Raw genomic sequence first — 20,404 nt, 5'->3', positions numbered from 1 at the left:
CCAACAGAAAAGTGAAGGGTGTGACTTATTTATATCTCACTAAGTGCTATTTGTAGGTCTGCACCTCTTCTTTTACACAGGGCCAGATAAAGTGTAGCATGTTTACAGCCACCTGGAATCATTTCTTAAGTCTGAATGTTCCTTTAATTCTATGCCTGTCATTTTAAGACTCATTGAATGGGTAGGAAATTAGGTACAGCCCATGAGATATTGTAGACATCTCTTGATTAGAGAGAAACAATTGGTTTTATAGCTTGAGGGGCAGCACCTCGTATCAAGCATGGGGCCAATGTGGAGGCAGGTCACAAGTCTACCTCAACCACAAGGGGAAATGAACCCATGCTTTTGCAGTTAGTCTAAATTACATATCAACCCTTTGAACTGACAGGGCCCACTAATTGAATAATCGTGCCCGGACTGCACAAGATGGCAGATCCACGATATGATAACCTTTCAGCAAATGTCACATCTGTTGTAAATATTTTGAATACAGGTGTGCATTCATAGTACCAGTGACAGAATAGATCAAGCACACTTCAGCATAACCGCACTCATCTTCCTCCTCATAAAGAAGAGAAACCATGCCAAAAAATGCTTCCAGGTCTGAAGAATTTCAGTCATGTGGATAGACTGGAAAAGCTGGGATTGCTCTCCTTGAAGAGAAAGTTGACAGGAGATTTGTTGGAGGTGTTCAAAATCACGAGGGGTCTGGACAGAGTTAACAGGGAGAAACTGTTCCCATTGGCAGAAGGATTAGCACCAGATACCACCAATTTGAGGTGACTGGCAAAAGGAGCAATGGTGATATGAAGAAAAACATTTCTTCACGCAGAAGGAATGTTATGGAATGCACTGGCTGAGAGTGTGGTGAAGGCAGATTAAAGTATGCCCTTCAAAAAAGCATTGGCTAAACACCTGAAGAGAAAAGAAATTGCAGGGACAAGGCGGAAGAGTAAGTAAGGACAGGGTGGGCCAATAGGCCTGCTGTGCTGTAACCCACTCTATGATTCTGTTCCAATCAGATGATTAGTTATGTATTTCTGTGGCCGCCTGTGAATTAGCATTAGCACAATGTTACCACCCCGTATGTTAATCTCCATCACCAATATTAGCACTCTTCACTATACAAACTCTTGGTGTCTCTTAAAACTGTGAATTGTTTGAAATGTGTATTAGCACAATGAACCATTTCAACTTTGAGGGGTATTAGCACTTTTCATTGTTTAAAGTGTGCAGATTTTGACACTATTCATTTTCTGAATTCTTAAGGGTTATTATTGCAGTGTCACAGTACATTAGCAAATATCCCTATGCTATTGAACAATATTTGAAAGCAGCACTACCTGCCTCCAGCTTGCCAGTCATTAAACAGTGCAAATTAGACATTCCAGGCACAATGATGGTGACTTACATTGTCTGTACTCCTGCACAAGAGGACATGTCCACCAAATGCATTCTTTCTACATCAAATATTTTGTTGGAAAACAATGATGAGATCAATTTATTGAGCAGTACTTTCTAGTTAATGTTTCTGACTATCCTCAGAGACTTGAGTAATTAGCGTAAAACAACTGAGAGCAGTGGCTGAAGGGTAGAGTGGAATGATGATGATGATCCTGAAACACCAGGTCTCTGCCCTCAAGCTCAATAAAACTATTTATAATTTTATGAAAAATAATATATAAATTCTAATAGCTTTTCTGCACTGATGACAAAGGACACAAAGAACAATACACTTGCTGTCCTGAAGCTTTTTTTCAGATCCGATGAATCATTCCATCATTGCCAGATTTCAGTACAATATCTAGCAACAAAAGATGCATTTACAAAATACTGTAGACATTATGGTGTCTGTTACCCAGAAACTCTATTATCATTTTGAAAGCTGTAGAATAATAATATTAGTTTCCTAAGTTATTTTTGGAAGACATGAAGCCCCACACGAGAAGTAAAATGTTGCTGTTGCATTCTCCCTGCAACATAAAAATAATTCAATACACAGCAAAGGAATATCCTGAGAAATATTAGTACATTCTGATTGTTGTATTGCGAATAACATGATGAATAGGACTGTTCAGTCACAGATGCTGCTGCTCAAAATCACCAACACAAACGTCCAATAATCTTCATGCATCTATGTGCATCCTCTTCGAACACCCTTTGCAGACCTCCTGGTAACCACCTCGGCAGACCCCCCCCCCCCCGTCCCCCCCAAGCGATCCGAACCCCTTGAGAGGCAGACCTGCCTCGGCAGAGCACACCACACCCACGATCCACCCCCTGGCAGCCCCCCCGGCGTGGTCTGACCACCACCCCCCCAGCAAAGCACACCCCCAACCTACCTGGATTGCTGCTGTCCCTCCACCATCCTTCTGACCTGCACTCATTGAATGTGGAGATGTCAGCGTTGGACTGCAGTAAACACAGTAAGAAGTCTCACAACACCAGGTTAAAGTCCTGTTGGAGTTTAACCTGGTGTTGTGACACTTCTTACTGCACTCGTTTGAGAGCCTGCAGCACCTTCATGGCCTTCCGCTGGCATCTGCTTTTGGGCTCAGATGGATCTCTGGTTTGGGGGGGGGTGGCGCTCAGATCGCTCTCTGGCTGGGGGAGTGGTGGAGATTCTCCCAAGTCCATCCTCCTCCCTTCCTCCACCACCTCAACAACCAGAGGTCCATCTGAGCCCAACCCCTCCTCTGGCAGACGCCAGTGGAAGGCCATGAAGGTGCTGCAGGCTGTCCAACGAGTGCAGTAAGAAGTCTCACAACACCACTCCAACAGGACTTTAACCTGGTGTTGTGAGACTTCTTACTGTGTCCACCCCAGTCCAACGCCGACATCTCCACATCAACAAGTGTAGGTCAGAAGAATGGTGGAGGGACAGCAGCAATCAAGGTAGGTTGGGGGTGTGCTCTGCCAAGGAGGTGCCTGCCTCCCAGGGGGCGGGGGGCTGTATGCTGGGAGGCCTGCCTCCCAGGGGGGTCTAATTGCGGATGATCCTCCCCACCCTAAGTCTGCAAAGCTTACACACGGATGAAGTTGTCGTACTATTTGTTCACACTAACTCTTTATAATGGATACGTTTTCAATTTGAAGTCCTCAGTCAAAGGACTTTATCGCTTCAAGAAACACAAAAACGTGGGCTCTCTGGGGTGTTTCCTAATATCGCAATTGCATTGCATAGTTTTGTCAGTTTGCCTGCATCAGTGGCTTCAGGTGAAAACACTTTCAACACGTTGAAGCAGGTAAAAAAACTATCACTGTTCATCTATGGGGCAAGAGTGATTGAATTGTCTCACCACGCTTAACATCGACTGTGACATGGACCACTGTTCTCACCCCCTCCTTTCTTCCCAGAACCAGGATAGGGTGCTCCTTGTCCTCACTTTTCATCCCACCAGCCTTGGCATTCAAAGAACTCAACACATCTTCCCCTCACTCCCACTTGCAGCATTCCACAGGGAACGTTCTCTCCAGGACATACTCGTCCATTGCTCCATCATACCCAACACCTCACCCCCTGCCCACGGCATGTTTCCATGCAATCACAGAAGGTGCAACACCTTCCCCCTGCTCACCATCCCAGGACTCAAACACTCTTTTTAGGTGAAGCAGCACTTCACATGCACCTCTTTCAATCTGGTCTACTGCATTCACTGCTCCCAATGTGGTCTACTCTACGTTAGAAAGACCAAACCCAGACTGGGTGACCCTTTGCAGAATACCTTCAGTCTGTCCTGTCGCTTGCCATTTCAACACACCACCCGGCTCTCTTGTCCACATGTCCATCCTTGGCTTTTTGCAATGTTCTAGTGAACCCCAATGCAAACTGGAAAAACAGCACCTCATCTTTTCATTGGGCATTTTACAGCCTTCCAGAGTGAACACAGAGACAACTTTAGAGCATGAACTCTCCCCTCCATCTTTACCCCATTTCCATTTATTATTTCTTCTTTTCATCTCATTCATCAATTTTTTTTTAATCACTTTTCATTCTTACTTCTATTTTTCCACTGCCGAAATCTCACTCTCTGTCTTGTCTCCACTGCCCCTCTCACTCCAGGGCCAACTGCCACATTCCTCAAGGAGTCTTTTAACAATCTGCACCTCTGTTCTCCCATTCACACATTCCGATCACTTAATGGACGCTGTTAGCACCTTTCTCAGCCTTTATCATCACTATTGACATTTCCTTTGTCCAATTACAGCTCCTCCCTCACTCTCATAGTATAAATCTTGTCTGATTTTCTTTGCTCTCAGCTCTAACGAAGGGTCATCCAGATACAAAACGTTGGCTCTATTGTCTCTGCACAGATGCTGTCAGACCTGCTGAATTTCTCCAGTATTTTCTGTTCTTGTTTCAGATTCCAGCATTCGCAGTATTTCGCCCTTATATCAGAGAAAAACAAAGCTGATAATTGGAAGTAGAAAAGCAGCAAATGAAAGTGAAAGGCTGTGGAAACAAATGCCTGCATGAAATATGAGTCAAAATACAGTATAATGTTAAAAAGCCAGAATTAAAGGTACGCTATCTGAATGTGCACAGCATTCGCAACAAAGTAGTTGAATTGACTGTATAAATAGACGTAAGTGGATATTATCTAATCAGCATTAGGGAGGCATAGCTGCAGGGTGAGCTGGGCTGGAAACTGAATATTCATGGCTAGTCTACAAAAAAGGAGGCAGGGTTGTGCTGATATTAAGTGATGAGATCAGTACATTAGTGAGAGAGGATCTTAGTGTTATGAGACTAGGATGGGAGGAGTGCACAGTTAATTCTAGCCCCACAGTTCCACAGTCACAATATAGTGTAAATGTTTAACCCACTCACCAAAAAGACCCATTATTTACCTTTTCTACTGCTGAAACCAGCATAAAAGAGACTTTAACCAGGCCTTTCTCAATAAACACAAAATAATTGATTTATTATAAAATTAAACTTCTTTAAATGTTGCAAAACTGGTTTACGTTCAACTGGTAATTTAGAAGTATAACGATTTACCACCGTTCTGAAATCCCAACATATGTGTACACCCACATATAACTAAAACAAAGACAAAACAAATGGGGTCATTGCAGAAGTTGGAATAAGGGCATACTGTAAAAAAGATAAAGCTCGAAAAGGTCTTGACACTGTTGAACTGACTGAGCGCTGGTCACCATTGATATGGAAGTTCTTTCAGATGGATTGTTGGTGAAACTCTTGTTTGTCACAACTTTGCAGGATTTCAAAACATTGATGAGTTACTCTAAGAAGAGAATTTTCTGGCTAAAAGTTAACTCACTTTGGACTGCAGGTAATACACAGGGATGCAGTGGGTGGGGGGGATCAGTTAGAGAACAAAGAGGGAGAGAGGTACACAATCTTACTTCAATCTGCTTCCAAGGCACAGCACACTGAGTCCAAAACAAAATGCTCAGAGAGAACTTCTCCCAGGCCAGGTGTTTTCAACCAAAAGTCCAAAATTCAACATCCTTCCAAATTTTAAAACAGCATATTCATACTTACATCTGAGTTAAGAAACAAGAGCAACAAACATAGGTAGGAGCTATTTATAGGCCACCGAACGGGACTGTTAATGTAGGGCATGGCATTAATCAGGAAATTAGGGGTGCATGTAACAAGTTAATGTAATAATCATAGGTGACTTCAATCAACATATAGACTGGGTAAGTCTAGTGAGTATTAATGTTGGAAGTGTATGAGATAGTTTTCTAGAGCAATAGGTTGAGGAACAAGCTAGGGAGCAGGCTATTTTCCATTTACTATTATGCAACAAGAAGGGACTAATTAATTTATCAACAGCAGCTGGTGTCAAAGTACTTAGAACTGCATATTCATTCTTTTTATAAGCAACTTTAAAAATCTTCTTTAATAGAATATAGATCTGGATTTGAAGCGTATGACAGACAAATCAAAAATCTAACAAGAATTTAATGAAGACTTCATTCGGACCTTGGGCTTCATTGAGGTGTGCACTCGAACCAACTTTAGAGAAAAACTTTCCTGAATTGGAAAGCCAAAAAAAAGGATAAGCAATTGTGATAGAAACAAGTGATGCTTTCCCACTTTCCATCGAACTTAATTGTTACTATTTTGTCTTTGTTTGCTGATTGTATCTTCTCAGTTTTTGAGTAAACACTGGCTATTATCCAAGTCTGTTTAGCCAGATGTAGAAGTCCAGGCTTAGTAATGTTAAAGTCTAATAGTCTAATAATTTAAAACAAATAATTGTTACTTACATTTTATCTGATGCAAGTTAACGAAGTTAATCTTAAATCAGAAAACAAATTCAGATCTACTGAGATCCATTGTGATTATATCCACAGAACTGTTTCAATTATTTTTGTTACATTACTCTGCCGTTTGCTCTCTATTGAAATTGCAGAAAGTCCCTTGGGCTTCTGATCCAAGTGACGAATGCTTGCTTCTGTATTTCATTCCACGCTTCCTGATAATTTGTTGCTGCTTCTTTGAATTCCCAGTAGGTTTTTAATGTATTATTTCTGTTAAAAAAAAGTGCAATTTTCAACAATGAAAAAAACTGTTGTTATAAATAATTTAAAATAACAAAATGGAAGAAAGGTACATTAGATGTTCTTCATGGTTGACTCAACTCTTTAATGATCATTTTTCTTCATTTAGTTTTACATTTGTGCAATTTATAGTGTTTTTATGCTATGGCAACTGATACATTATATACATCAGCAACTTGTCTCCTGCAGCTACGTGGGTACATACAGACCTAGAATGCTAGCATCTCACTGTCTTGTCCTTTGCTTTTTCTTGTAAATAACTGTTGCATGCTGTGATGAAACTAGTATGACATGCTGGCAACTATTCTCATTTTATTGCAGCGTTATAATTAAAAGCTTCTGTTTTCAGCTTAAACTGAGAAAACTCGTTAAATTTTTGGACTTCCAATGAAGAGCAATCCTAAGAGAACAAATTTGCTAATGACAGAAGTGCATAAGGACTGCTGAAAATGGCAAAACTAGTTATAATGCTGGTTGATTTGAGTTATTTATTTTGTACCCAATACTTCTTGTTTCAAATTATCACCTCTCAGAATATGAAAGGGAAAGATTTAGAACATTCAATGGAAAAGCCCAATATCTCCAACTACTTCAAACATTAAATACTTAGAAAAGAAACAAACAAAAATGATCTGAGACACATTGAGGGATCTTTTGGGTTTTTGTTTTTGCTTCATTCTTTTTCATCTCCAATTTCAATTCCTTCAATTTTTTTTCAGTTTTCCCACCAATGTGTTGCTTACTGAGGATAAACTGAGTGTTGCAGGGGAGTTTCAGAACTTCAACCAGTGACAATGAAGGACATTGTGTTTTTCATAACCTCAGGACTCCCTTTAATGTTTTACAGTGAATTAAACACTTTTGAACTGCAGTCATCACTATACTATAGGAAATACAACAGGGAAGTTGCATATATAGAATCCTACAGTGCAGATGGAGGCCATTTGGCCAATTAAATCTATACCAACTACAATCCCAGCCAGGCCCTATCCCCATAACCCCAGGCATTTACCCTAGCTGGTCCCCCTTACAAAAAGGGGCAATTTAGCATGACGAATGCACCTAACCCGCACATCTTTGGATTGTGGGAGGAAACTGGAGCACCTGGAGGAAACCCACCCAGACACGGGGAGAACGGGCAAAATCCACACAAACAGTGACCCAAGCCAAGAATCGAACCCGGGTCCCTGGTGCTGTGGGGCAACAGTGCTAACCACTGTGTCACCATGCTGCCCCCCAAATATCCACAAATAAGAATGGGATAATGACCAGATAACTCATTTTACTGGTTTTGATTGATTGCTAAGCATTAGCCAGGATTTATCTGCAAAGAAAAGGCACAATAAGGCACAATATCTCAACACACTGCTGATAAGCTTTTCCCTTGTGTCTGCAGTTTACATAGTGATAATGTTATAGATTGAGGTATTAAGCTAGTTAAGCTGAATAAGATCACTGACTACTGTTGCATCAAATTTGAATGTCACTTACTGACTAAAATTTCAAACATGTTAAGCTATAATAATGTCAACAACTTGCATTTACACAGTACTTTTGACGTACAAAATTGCCTCAAGACATTTGACAGATGGTAATCAGCCAAAAATCAACTAACAAGGTGAAGAAGGAATTATTAGAAGTGACAAAAGTTTGGTCAAAGAAATGAGTTTTAAGGAATTAAAGTAGGAGAGGGAAATGGGAGTTTTAGGGTAGGAAATTCTGGAGTTCAGAATGAATTAGTTGAAACTATGGCTTCCAAAGACAGATTAAGTGGAAGAGGCACAAGAGTTGGAGGAGGACAAAGTTTTAGGAATGTGCAAAATATAGATTTTTGAAGACCTGCTCCATAGATTCCAATCTGATTCCTTTCTCTTATCATAATGAAGTACTCTTGTAGCCACAGTTATGGCTGGTCCAGGTAAGTTTTTGGTCAATGGTAAACCCATAATATTGATAGTGGGGTATTCAGTGATGGTAGTGCTCTTGAATGTCAAGGGGAGATGTTAGATTCTCTGTTGTTGGAGGTGTCATTGCTTGCCACTTGTGTGGTATGAATGTTAATCACTTGCTTGTCATTTGTGTGGTGTGAATGTTACTCTCTGAAGCAGACAGTTTTGGGGGTGGGGGGAGAATTTTCAGAACAGTACATTAGTTTGACCACTTAGTGCATTACTTCCTCTGGGCAATCTCACTGGAGATAGGAAACAAAAAAAAAAGCGGCTACCTGCCCAGCAATGGCGAATAGCCAATTTGTGGCAAGGGCCTTGGAACTAGATTGAAGACACAACAGGACGTTATTGGCAGTGGGTGGACACCAAATCACAGGCAAAGCCAAGCAGATCCTTGAAGGTCCATCCAGATGGCAAGCAAAGGATCCAGGGACACTTTCTTTATCATAATGATAGCCCAGCAATTGTGACAACAAATAGCAGTTTTAAAACTTTACACAACTTTTGAGGACTCCATTATCATGAGCTGCCCTTGATGCTCCTTCCTGCTGCAACAGTCCCCACCTCTCCAGGTGAAGCTGCCAGCAGATCTCACAGATTGGATGACTAGCGTACCTGTCCCTCTTGTTATCCTTAATTGCTACCCGAATTGGCCTCTTGACTGGCCACCTCTGGTAGGATCACACTGACAGGTGGCCAGGTTTCACCAGAAGTCCAAATTAGAAAAGAACATCCTGGGAACATATAGCTGGTCAAAATGCATACCTTTTGTGAAGGTCGGTCTTTAAAGTGTGAGACATTAAAAAAAATGTTCTCATGTTGTTTAAACATACCATTATTGTTATGATCAATAAAGTTCTGTGTTGCAATATCACATGATGCACATTACTCTCAAACTTCCAAATCGCAATTTTTCTAAATTAAATAAATGCTCACAGCAAAGCCTTTTTACATCAACACATCAAAACTAGCCCACAACTTCTACAAAGCCTTCTTGTTTCGAAAGGCTAAACATATTGCTGAATGTGACTCAATTTACCACTGCATTGCCTTGCCTTGCAAGACTCATTACTTGTTTATTTGTGAATGGTTAACGATCCAACTATTGACTCATTTAAAAATTTGCTTCAAAGAAAATTCAGAAGTTGATGTGCCCACCAATAAATTAACAAAAATAAGCATGCATTCATTAGTGCTCCATTTGATAGTTTAAATTTTGGCAGAACACATTTTAATCTTCAAAAATCAAAACTGTTTCTTCAGTATCATTCCAATTTATGCTGTGTCGGAAGGCTATGTCCCTTTATTCTCCAAATGGTTCTGCCTGTGAATATAATGTACAAAATTCAGCTGTGGTTGAAAGGGGTGTCCAAAGTTGCTCTCATTTGGGTTAACCAAGGCCAGCAGGTAGGCAAGAAAGTCAGAACAAAAGATATGGAGTATTTCACCTGGGCCAAATCATACAGTTTTGTCTGTCTGATTGTTCAATTGGGGGAAATTTGGTCTTAGTGAGAAAAAAAGTGGCTTTGATGATGATGGTGGAAAGATGCAGAAGGATAGTTTGATTGTTGCAAAGGGAGAGTCTAGGATAATCCTTACCCTGTACAGTGACCATGGAAAGGAAACAGAATTTGGTAATCAATACTTTAAAACAATGACGTCAGATCTGCTTGAGGAAACTAGCTAAGTCATGATCTAAGCTTTAAGAATGATGGCAGCAGTTTGCAATTGTGAGTGCCTTACTGGCTGGTCAGTTATTAACTAGGCTACTTTGTAATGCAATATTAAAGCTGTACTAATCTAGTTTTGGGGAAGGATGAGAAAGAATAGCTTTGTCTCTTAAACTATAAACAAATATCTTGAGAAATAAGTGAAAAATGAAACTTCAACATGAAACATAAGTGGAAAGCAACATTTTCATCACACAAGTACTAGCCAATGACCATCTTCAACAAGAGAGTCTAACCAGCTCCTCTTGACATTCAATGGCATTACCACTACTGTATCCCCATGAGCAGCATTCTGGTGGTACCATTGATCAGGAACAAAACTGGACTAGTCATATAAATACTGTGGCTACAACAGCAGATCAGAGGCTGGGAATTCTGCGGTTAATAACTCTTCTCATGACTTCCCACAGACTGTCCACTATCTACAAGGCACAACTTAGGAGCGTGCGTTTCAACCTTTGAGAATCCCTTTCAACCAGAACTGAGTTTCATACATTATGTTCATCACCAGAACTGCTTACTTCCAAATCTGCAACATTGCCTGCTGTCAACCTGCCACTTACTTGGATGAATATGGCTCCAACAATACTCAGAAAGTTCCACATGATCCAGGACAAAACAGCCTGTTTGATTGGCATTCTCTCCAATGCCAACACGTGCATACTATATACGAAATACACTGCAAAAACTCGCTAAAGCTCCTTAGACAATACCTTCCAAATCAGTAACCTCTCCCCTTTGGTGGACAAGGGCAGCAGGCACATGAGAACACCACCAGCTGTAAGTTCCCTTCAAAGCCACACACCATCCTGACTTGTAACTATATCACTAATCCTTCACTGTCATGGGAACAAAATACCTGGACTGCACCAGATGGACTGCAGTAGTTCAAAAAGTGGCTTATTATCACCTTTGCGGAGGCAATTAAGGTTGGTGAACAAATGCTGGTCTTGCCAGCAAAGCCCTCATGCTATGAAAGAAAGAAGTATGAAGAGATCAATGGCTATGACTTACGAAGTTTAAACTGAGCATGCTATCTATTAAGTTTGCCTATGTACAGTGACTATACTTCACAATAGTTCACTGCAATGTCCTGAGGAAAAGAGATACACTATAAATACATTCAAGTTCTTTCTTTCCAGGTCACATGTCAGAAACGAATTCATTTGGAACAAATGAACAATTAATATCTATCTTTCCTTCAGGCTTATTAATTTCCTTTAAAAGGAAGTCTTTGTACACAATAGGACATAAAACTACCCCAGGCTATATAAGAGTATGTGGAAACTAATTTTTCTGTTTGCAGCTTTACCTAACCGTTTTGTAAAGTAAACAGTAGTAGATAACACATAACAGACACATACTTCTAGCTGCTTTGGGTCCAGTTAGCAAAACTATGCAATGCAAACCGGCACAACTCTTTTCCTGGTTTGAAGAATGTTGGTTCATGTTTTATTCCATAGTCCCAAAGACAAAATTAGATAATCTGTTATGCATTTACTGCACAGGCATAGTGACAATGTCAACCACAAAAGAAAACAGACGAATTATTTATTGTGCCTTAAATAAATAAGCTATATGGACTCTCTGCCAGACCGCAGAATAACAAATGTGCAAAGTCTTTTTTCCTGGATTTGTTTATAATCACGTTCAAACTAAATTCTAAGATAGTACTCCTTTGTTCTGGATTCCCTACAAGAGGAGAATCATTTCCCTGTTGTTTCCCTTTAACTTTCAACACCTCAGTTCATTCACCAGAACTTAAGTCTCTTCAGGAGGGAGTGCAGAGGAGGTTTACTAGGCTGCTACCGGAGTTGAGGGGGTTGAGCTATGAGGAGAGGCTGAATAAACTAGGCTTGTACTCGTTAGAGTTTAGAAGAATGAGGGGAGATCTCATTGAGACGTATAGGATGATGAATGGGATGGATAGGATAGAGGTGGAGAGACTCTTCCCACTCAAAAAAGACAGTAGGACTAGGGGGCAAAGCCTCAAGATAAAGGGGGGGCGGTTTGGAACGGAGTTGAGGAGGAACTTCTTCACTCAAAGGGTGGTGAATCTCTGGAATTCTCTGCCCGTTGAAGTGGTGGAGGCTGCCTCGCTAAATATTTTTAAGAAGCGGGTTGATGGGTTTTTGATAAGAGAGGGGATTAAGGGTTATGGGGAGAGGGCGGGAAAGTGGAACTGAGCCATGACAGATCAGCCATGATCTTATTGAATGGCGGGGCAGGCTCGAAGGGCCAGATGGCCTACTCCTGCTCCTATTTCTTATGTTCTTATGTTCATTCCCGCTATCATTCTAATACAACAATACTTTTTTGATGGTGTCATCTAACTTCCAATGACTTGCGCCTCTGGCCCTAAATCCATGTCAATTGCATCGAGTCCTTTGCCATTGGGATTATTGTCCAGTGCAACGTTGTTCATGGATAAAAATAAAAAATAAGTGCATAATTAAACAGAGTGCCCTTCAACCATTGTAGATGCATCCATTTGTACCCCTCACATCAAAGTTCCTGTGGTAAATCTGCTAATCCTCACTGAGACATACCCAAAAGTTGGCATTTAAACAAGCCATAACAATACAATTGGTACAGTGGTCTCAGATAAGTAATCTTTTATTATACCCTATGCTTTCATTATTAATCTACACAAGAATAAAAACTACAACTTATTGTTAAACAGGCACCTACTGAATATGTCCAAAATTTACTTGGACAACAGTCACGTTTGATTCAGTTTTATGACTATTTCTCTATGTTAACGTTAAGGCTGTGACCTACCGAAGGGTTATTGGACGGTCTTCTTCAGAAAGGAAAGCAAGCAGTTCTCTGAATGTCTTGAAAAGCTCAGCCTTGCAGATTCTAGACCTGCAAATAAAGAACCAAATTTAGTACAGTGTTAAAAACACAAAGTTTATTCACGTTCTCCCCATGGGTTTCCTCCAGGTGCTCTGGTTTCCTCCCACAGTCCAAAAGACGTGCTAGTTAGGTGCATTACCCATGCTAAATTCTCCCTCAGTGTACCCAAACAGGCGCCGGAGTGTGGCGGCTAGAGGATTTTCACAGTAATGTCATTGCAGTGTTATTGTAAGCCTATTTATGACAACAATAAATAAACTTAAACATCACCTCTACTTACATTGTTACTGTCAGTTCCTAAACCCATCCAGAAAGCATGGGCCACAAAAATTAAGCGGCAATTGTTTCCAGCGATATTTAAAGGGACCTGAGTTTGCAGTCAGCTCAAATGCTGCAAAGATACACATTACAATTTGATTGTACTAGATGCTCTTTTTTGCTGCTGTGTTGATGTTAACATACTTGTGGTGACAGTATAACATTCTAAGTTGTTCAGGGGCTTCTCAGAGTGCACTTTTCTTCTGATTAGAGGTAATTTCACCCTCACTAGAGAAGCCTACTAAACTGAAAGGAGGACAAATAGAAGATTTGCTAAAGTCCTTATCCTCCCAACAGAGTGCAACACCTCACCAGTTCCATAAGGAATGAGAAAAAAAGAGTTGCGTTTCTAAAGAAACATTGTCATATGTAATGGTTCAGGCCAGAAACTCCAAAGTGTTTTACGGTGCCCACCTGGATCATATGTTTTGCACCCTGAATTTGGCTCAGAGAAGCATGATATGTTTCACTTCAGGTATGATTCAAAAGGCCCACCAGGGAGATTTTATCAAATAAAATTTATTGAAGTACATGGTTAACATGTAAGGAAAGAAAATTAGCAATAACTTTTATCAATTACAAACAAAAACAAAACAACTACAAATAACATATAAGACCATAAGACATGGGAGCAGAACTAGGCCACTCGGCCCATCGAGTCTGCTCCGTCATTCAATCAAGGCTGATTTTTTTCTCATCCCCATTTTCCCACCTTTTCCCTATAACCCCTGAATCCCTTATTAATCAAGAACCTATCTATCTCGTCTTAAAGATACTCAATGACCTGACCTCCATAGCTTTCTACAGCAAAGAGTTCCACATATTCACCACTCTCTGGCAGAAGAAATTACTCCTTATCTCTGTTTTAAAGGATCGTCCCTTTAGCCTGAGGTTATGCCCTAGTTCTAGTTTTCCCTACTAGTGGAAACATCTGCTCCACGTCCACTCTATCCAGACCTCGTAGTATCCTGTAAGTTTTAATAAGATACCCCCTCTTCCTTCTAAGCTCCAGTGAGTACAGACCCAGAGTCCTCAACCATTCCTCATATGACAAGCTCTTCATTCGAGGGATCATTCTTGTGATCCTCCTCTGGATCCTTCCTTAGATACAGGCCCAAAACTGCTCACAATACTCCAAATGGGGTTCTGATCAGAGCCTTACACAGCCTCAGAAGTACATCCCTGCTCTTGTATTCTAGCCCTCTCGACATGAATGCTAACATTACATTTGCCTTCCTAACTGCCAACCGAACCTGCACATTAACCTTAAGAAAAACTTGAACAATGACTCCCAAGTCCCTTTCTGTTTCTGATTTCCTAAGCATTTTCCCATTTAGAAAATAGTCTCCATTCCAAACCTTACACTTCTCTACATTGCATTCTATCTGCCACTTCTTTGCCCAATCTCCTAACTTGTATTAATCCTTCTGCAGCCCCCCTGCTTCCTCAATATTACCTGTCCCTCTACACATCTTTGTATCATCTACAAACTTAGCAACAGTGCCTTCAGTTCCTTCCTCCAAATCATTAATGTATATTGCAAAAAGTTGTGATTCTAACACTGACCCGAGGCACACCACTAGTCACCGGCTGCCATCCTGAAAAAGATCTTTATTCCCACTCTCTGTCTTCTGCCAGTCAGCCAATCCTCTATCCATGCTAGGATCTTACCCTTAACACCATGGACACTTAACTTATTTAACAGTCTCCTATGCGGCATCTTGTCAAAGGTCTCCTGGAAATCTAAATAAATCATGTTCCTTTATTTAACTTCCCTGTTACCCCCTCAAATTACTCTAACAGATTTGTCAGACATGGCCTCCCCTTGACAAAGCCGTGCTGACTCAGTCCTATTTTATCACACACTTCCAAGTACTCTGCGAACTCATCTTTAATAATGGGCTCTAAAATCTTGTCAATGACCAAAGTCAGGCTAACTGGCCTATAATTCCCTGTCTGCTGCCTCCCTTCCTTCTTAAACAGCGGTGTTACATTAACTGCTTTCCAGTCCTCTGGTACCCTCCCATTTAACCTGGTGTTGTGAGACTTTTTACTGTGTTTATCCCAGTCCAACACCAGCATCTCCACATTATGACCCTCCCTGCCTCCGGTGATGCCTCAGAGATCGCCACCAATGCCTTCACAATTTCCTCAGCTATCTCTTTCAGAGCTCTGGGGTGTAGTCCATCCGGTCCAGGTGATTTATCCATCTTCAGACCTTTCAGTTTCCCCAGAACCTTCTCCTTAGTGATGGCCATTGCACTCACCTGTGCCCTCTGATTCGCCCGGAGCTCTGGTATCCCACTGGTGTCTTCCACCATGAAGACTGATGCAAATTAACTATTCAGTTCCTTTGCCATTGTTTTGTTCCCTAATGTTATTTGTCCAACCTATACCCCTTAACAAACTATCTAAGATGTTCCAATCAAACAAAAACTTATTTTAGCCTTAAAAAAAACGCTTTTCACAAGTTTAACACAGCAAAGACTAATGTTCACATGATACTGGAACTGAGTCCTTTGGGTGAATGGTGCAGTTCTCTTGAAACACTCAGTTTGAAGTCTGAACAGCTTCCCAGAACACCAGGGCAAGACTCTGGTCAAGCCACCAACAGCAGATTTTCCACTCCAAGAAGGCTTTCAGCTAACCAGCAGAATTTCTCCATACCAGAGCAAGAAAGAGACAGAGCGAGAGAGAGACATTTCTTTCCAGCTTGATGTCCCTTCTAAAATTAAAAGTTGCAGCTCAGAACTGAAAAAGAGCTCCTGTCACCTGACCTGCAACCATTCTTCCTCTTGACAATGCAGGGTCATAAAATTAATTCGCAAAGCTAAAAATAAACAACCCCGATTCAAACCACTGAAGGAGCAATAAAAGGGTTTCTAGTACACAACTGGGTGCCACAATGAGAGCTGAGAGCTACAGAGAACATGATTTAAAAAAACTCTTAAAGGTACACTAACGTCACACATAATTGTCAATTCCAGTACCAAGGCCTAAAACCAACTCTTACTATATTATCTTGTGGTCAAGGTCATTGTAATTTTGAGCTTCTTTTGCTATGGTTCCACACTGGCTACCACAGGATTTAAGCAACTTCTGCCAATACACTGTATAAGATTTTATTATGCACATGAACAATGTCACACTTGCTAGAGCAAACATTTGAATCACTTTCATGAAGTGGACAACAAGAAGCAGCAAATTAGAACACCAGATCCGGGGTATACAGGAAAAAAGCCATCCAATACAAGACATTGTAGGAATCCCCCATTCGAGAGTGTCATTTTCTCTTTAGCTACATCATGCTGCTAACTCCTCTACATGTTAATTAACTTTGGCCGTTACTAAATCCTACAAGAACATAATTTTAATTACTTATTCAAATGCATACCTATGAATTGTTATCCTGGTGTAAACCCACTGTGCCCATCTTAACTGCTCTCTTACTTAATCTAATTCCCCTATGAAAAATTCTCTATGACCTCGAAGACGGAATGCCGTTGTGGGTAAGCCAAGGACTTTTGAGAGCTTATGATCTGCAATCTATAGGTGCTCAGACTTGAGAGGGCACAGGTGCAGACTGCACAAAAGTGACAGCTTCCAAGAATGTTTGGCCCAGCTGGTTACCTGGCATCCAAGTGAATAACGATTCAGGGGTTGGTGTGAGAACGCAGACATGCTGTCATTCTAAGAGCTGGCAACATGATACAGTCACATTTCCTGACTATCCCAAAATCTGGCTACAACTCAGGGATACCTCAGCTCTATGGAAGATTGTATTACTGAATTCTTATGTTTCTGTTCTCCTCTAACTTTTAAAATGTCACCATTCAATATCTATTTCTTTCAGTATTATTACAAATTTTGCACAACTGCATCTGATTTTGCCACTTTCCATAGTCACTATCACTGTTTGCAAACTCATATTTGACCCAGTAGAGTTTCCAGACCCATCGCCTGGGCTCTCAGGTTCCCCTCCCTGGAACCTGTCCATTTTGTTCTCCTTCTAAAATGTCCTCCTTAAAACCAACCTCTTTGATGAAACTTTTTGACACCTTCCTATCATCTTCCTTGACTCAGCATCCAAATTTTCCTTATCATTGTGAAGAAATGGGACTTCCATTTTAAAAGTATTAAGTGCAATTTGTTGAGGTTATTCATCTCAAAATGCACCACCTCACATTTTTCTGCGCTAATTTTCACCTGATATCTTTTTGTCCACTCTATTAGTCTATTTATTCTCCAGATAATTGGATACATCAAGCAATCTACATAATGTGAAAGTATGAATTTGAAATGCTTTAATTTGGTGGAAATTATAAATGTTAGTTTATTGTACTAAAAATGTATAATTCTATGTTTAAAATATACCATACTCAAAAGTCAGGAATTCAGTTATAATCAAAGGACGTTATTTCATCTAATTAAAAATGCATAATTCAGTACCTGGCTTGTGGGGTCCCAAGGATCTTCTTTGTTGCTCCTTGTTTAAAGCCATTTACAGAGACATCTAGTGGCTGGTGTGGGACAGCACACCAACTTATTGCTGTAAGAGATTAAAAATAATCACTTCTGCTTAACATCGTCACAGTATCTTTGGTTATAATAGTCAATAACTATGTGCATTGTTTACATATAATTTACTATCTACTGAGATCATCTAGAATCAATGATGTAGTTGACTGTGCACAGTAAGTTGACCGGGTGCGAGTCACAAGGAGTTGGTTTGCAGGTGCAGCAGGTAATTAAGATGGCAAATGGAATTTTGTCCTTTATTGCTAGAGGGATAGAGTTTAAAAACAGTGAGGTTATGTTGCAGCTGTACAAGGTGCTGGTGAGGCCACACCTGGAGTACTGTGTACAGTTTTGGTCTTCTAACTTGAGAAAGGATACACTGGCACTGGAGAGGGTGCACAGGAGATTCACTAGATTGATTCCAAAATTGAGAGGGTTGGTTTATGAGGAGAGACTGAGTAGATTGGGGTTATACTCATTGGAATTCAGAACTATAAGGGGAGATCTTATAGAAACATACAAGATTATGAAGGGAATAGATAAGATTGAAGCAGGGAAGTTGTTTCTTCTGGCAAGTGAAAACAGGACTAGGGAGCATAGCCTTAAAATAAGGGGAAGCAGATTTAATACTGAGTTGAGGAGGAACTTCTTAACACAAGAGTTGTGATTCTACGGAATTCCCTCTCCAGTGAAGCAGTTGAGGCTACTTCATTGAATGTTTTAAAAGCAAGGATAGATAAATTTCTAAACAGTAAAGGAATTAAGAGTTATGGTGAGCGGACAGGTAAGTGGAGCTGAGTCCACAAAAAGATCAGCCGTGATCTTATTAAATGGTGAAGGGCCAGATGGCCTACTCCTGCTCCTAGTTCTTATGTTCTTATGACTTGTCTTAAAAAACAGACCAAGATTAAAATACTGCAATCTGAAAAGGAAAATATGTGAATTTATGATCAAAGCTTCATTTTTTTTGATTCAAGGGAATTATTTGTAAATAGACTCCTATCCTCCTCCTTCTAATTACCATGTCAAGTTTTCATAATGGAATGGCTGGGGGGCTGACACAAAGCTGCAAGGGCTAGCATTACCATAAAGGGTTGCATGACCTCCTCCTGTACTGCACTATAATTTTATAGTTATCATCTGACCTTTCATTAGAAGCAACTAACTCTTACTTGAAGAGAGTTCAGACGTCCATGGCAATACCACTTGGGTCCTTTTTGTAGATGGTTTCAATAAGGGGCAATAATTACAGCAATTTGCTTATTTACACCAGTGATTATACTTCAGAAGGGAATTTATTACAGCTGTGAAGTGCTGTTAGATATTATTATAAAGACATGAAAAGTGCTGTATACTAAGTTTTCCTTTTGTTTCATAATTAACAGGCTGATTCAAAATTATCATTAATGCCAATTAAAAATGCTCTATATACTTTTTCCAGCATTTAATATTCTGAAGAGAATAGCATGGCTTTTGCATTAATGTAAAGCTAACAGCACAATGATGGAACAAATAGGGTGACAGTTCCTGGCATCTGCACAGCTGCATTCAAATGCTGAAGTTTCTGTCAGGGATATTCATCACCTCTTCAGGCTACATGATAACAGCCCTTGCCAATGGAATTGGCATTGAAAGTTGTTGCAATTATATAGGTGTTGGTGAGACCACGACTGGAGTATAGTGTCCAGTTTTGGTCTCCTTATTTGAGGAAGGATGTGGGGCATTGGAGGCAGTTCAGAGGAGATTCACCAAATTGATTCCGAGGATTAAAGGGTTGATGTATGAGAAGAGATTAAACAGTCTGGACTTATACTCACATAAGTTTAGAAGAATTAGAGGGGATCTGATCACAGTATTGAAAGAAATTGATAAAAGTAAATGTAGACAAATATTTCCTCTTATGGAGCAATCTAGGACAAGAGGTCACAGGTATAAATTGAGAGGCAGTAGATTTAACACTGAGATGAGGAGGAACAACTTCTTGCAGAGGGTGGTGAATTTGTGAAACTCGTAGTGGAATCCAAATTGTTGACTGGTTTCAAGAAGGAGATACACTTCTAATAAAAAGGGGATAAAGGAATATGGGGAGCTGGATTTGAGACCAAGGAGGGATCAGCTATGATCTGATTTGAATAACCGAGTAGGCATGAAGAACTGAATTTAACTACTTCTGCTCCTAATTCCTATGTTCCTATTACATACAATGGCTGAATTTGGAGTACTTATCCACTAGTTTTCCACCAAAAACAGCAGAAAACGTTAGAGGGACTGAATTTGTAATGTCGTGATATGTGATCATCTTTGCCAAACAATCTCTCTAGCTCTGAATGTTACTTTTACAAGATTTGCAGGTAAATCCTTCAGTAGTTAGTTGTAGAGATGTTTTTGTTTTGCTTTGTCTTTTACCTGTCTTGCACCCATCTGTCTTTCCTAATCATTATTTTTCTACATGGATTTAATTCTTGCTTACATTTCCAGTTGTCTACTTCCTGG

The 20,404-nt window shown here is 40.3% G+C and overlaps 1 protein-coding gene across 5 annotated transcripts in view; it reads right to left on the bottom strand.

Annotated features, from left to right (window-relative positions):
- Window positions 1–4,902: 4,902 nt before the first annotated feature.
- adat1 (adenosine deaminase tRNA specific 1) overlaps window positions 4,903–20,404 on the bottom strand; it is a 39,197-nt gene continuing 23,695 nt past the window's right edge. For all 5 annotated transcript variants that reach the window (XM_080186810.1, XM_080186808.1, XM_080186811.1 and 2 more), the window contains 3 exons: window positions 17,843–17,942; window positions 12,998–13,084; window positions 4,903–6,507 (listed from right to left, as the gene is read on the bottom strand). In XM_080186810.1, coding sequence (XP_080042936.1) covers window positions 6,375–6,507; window positions 12,998–13,084; window positions 17,843–17,942 — 320 coding nt within the window. In that variant the 3' untranslated portion in view covers window positions 4,903–6,374. The remainder of the gene's footprint in view (window positions 6,508–12,997; window positions 13,085–17,842; window positions 17,943–20,404) is intronic.

The sequence above is a fragment of the Carcharhinus amblyrhynchos genome, chromosome 4 (assembly GCF_965287045.1).
Source record: "Carcharhinus amblyrhynchos chromosome 4, sCarAmb.v2.hapA, whole genome shotgun sequence".
Taxonomy (NCBI): Eukaryota; Metazoa; Chordata; class Chondrichthyes; order Carcharhiniformes; family Carcharhinidae; genus Carcharhinus; species Carcharhinus amblyrhynchos.
Note: the sequence above shows the minus strand (reverse complement) of the source record. Positions and strands in the feature narration are given on the sequence as shown.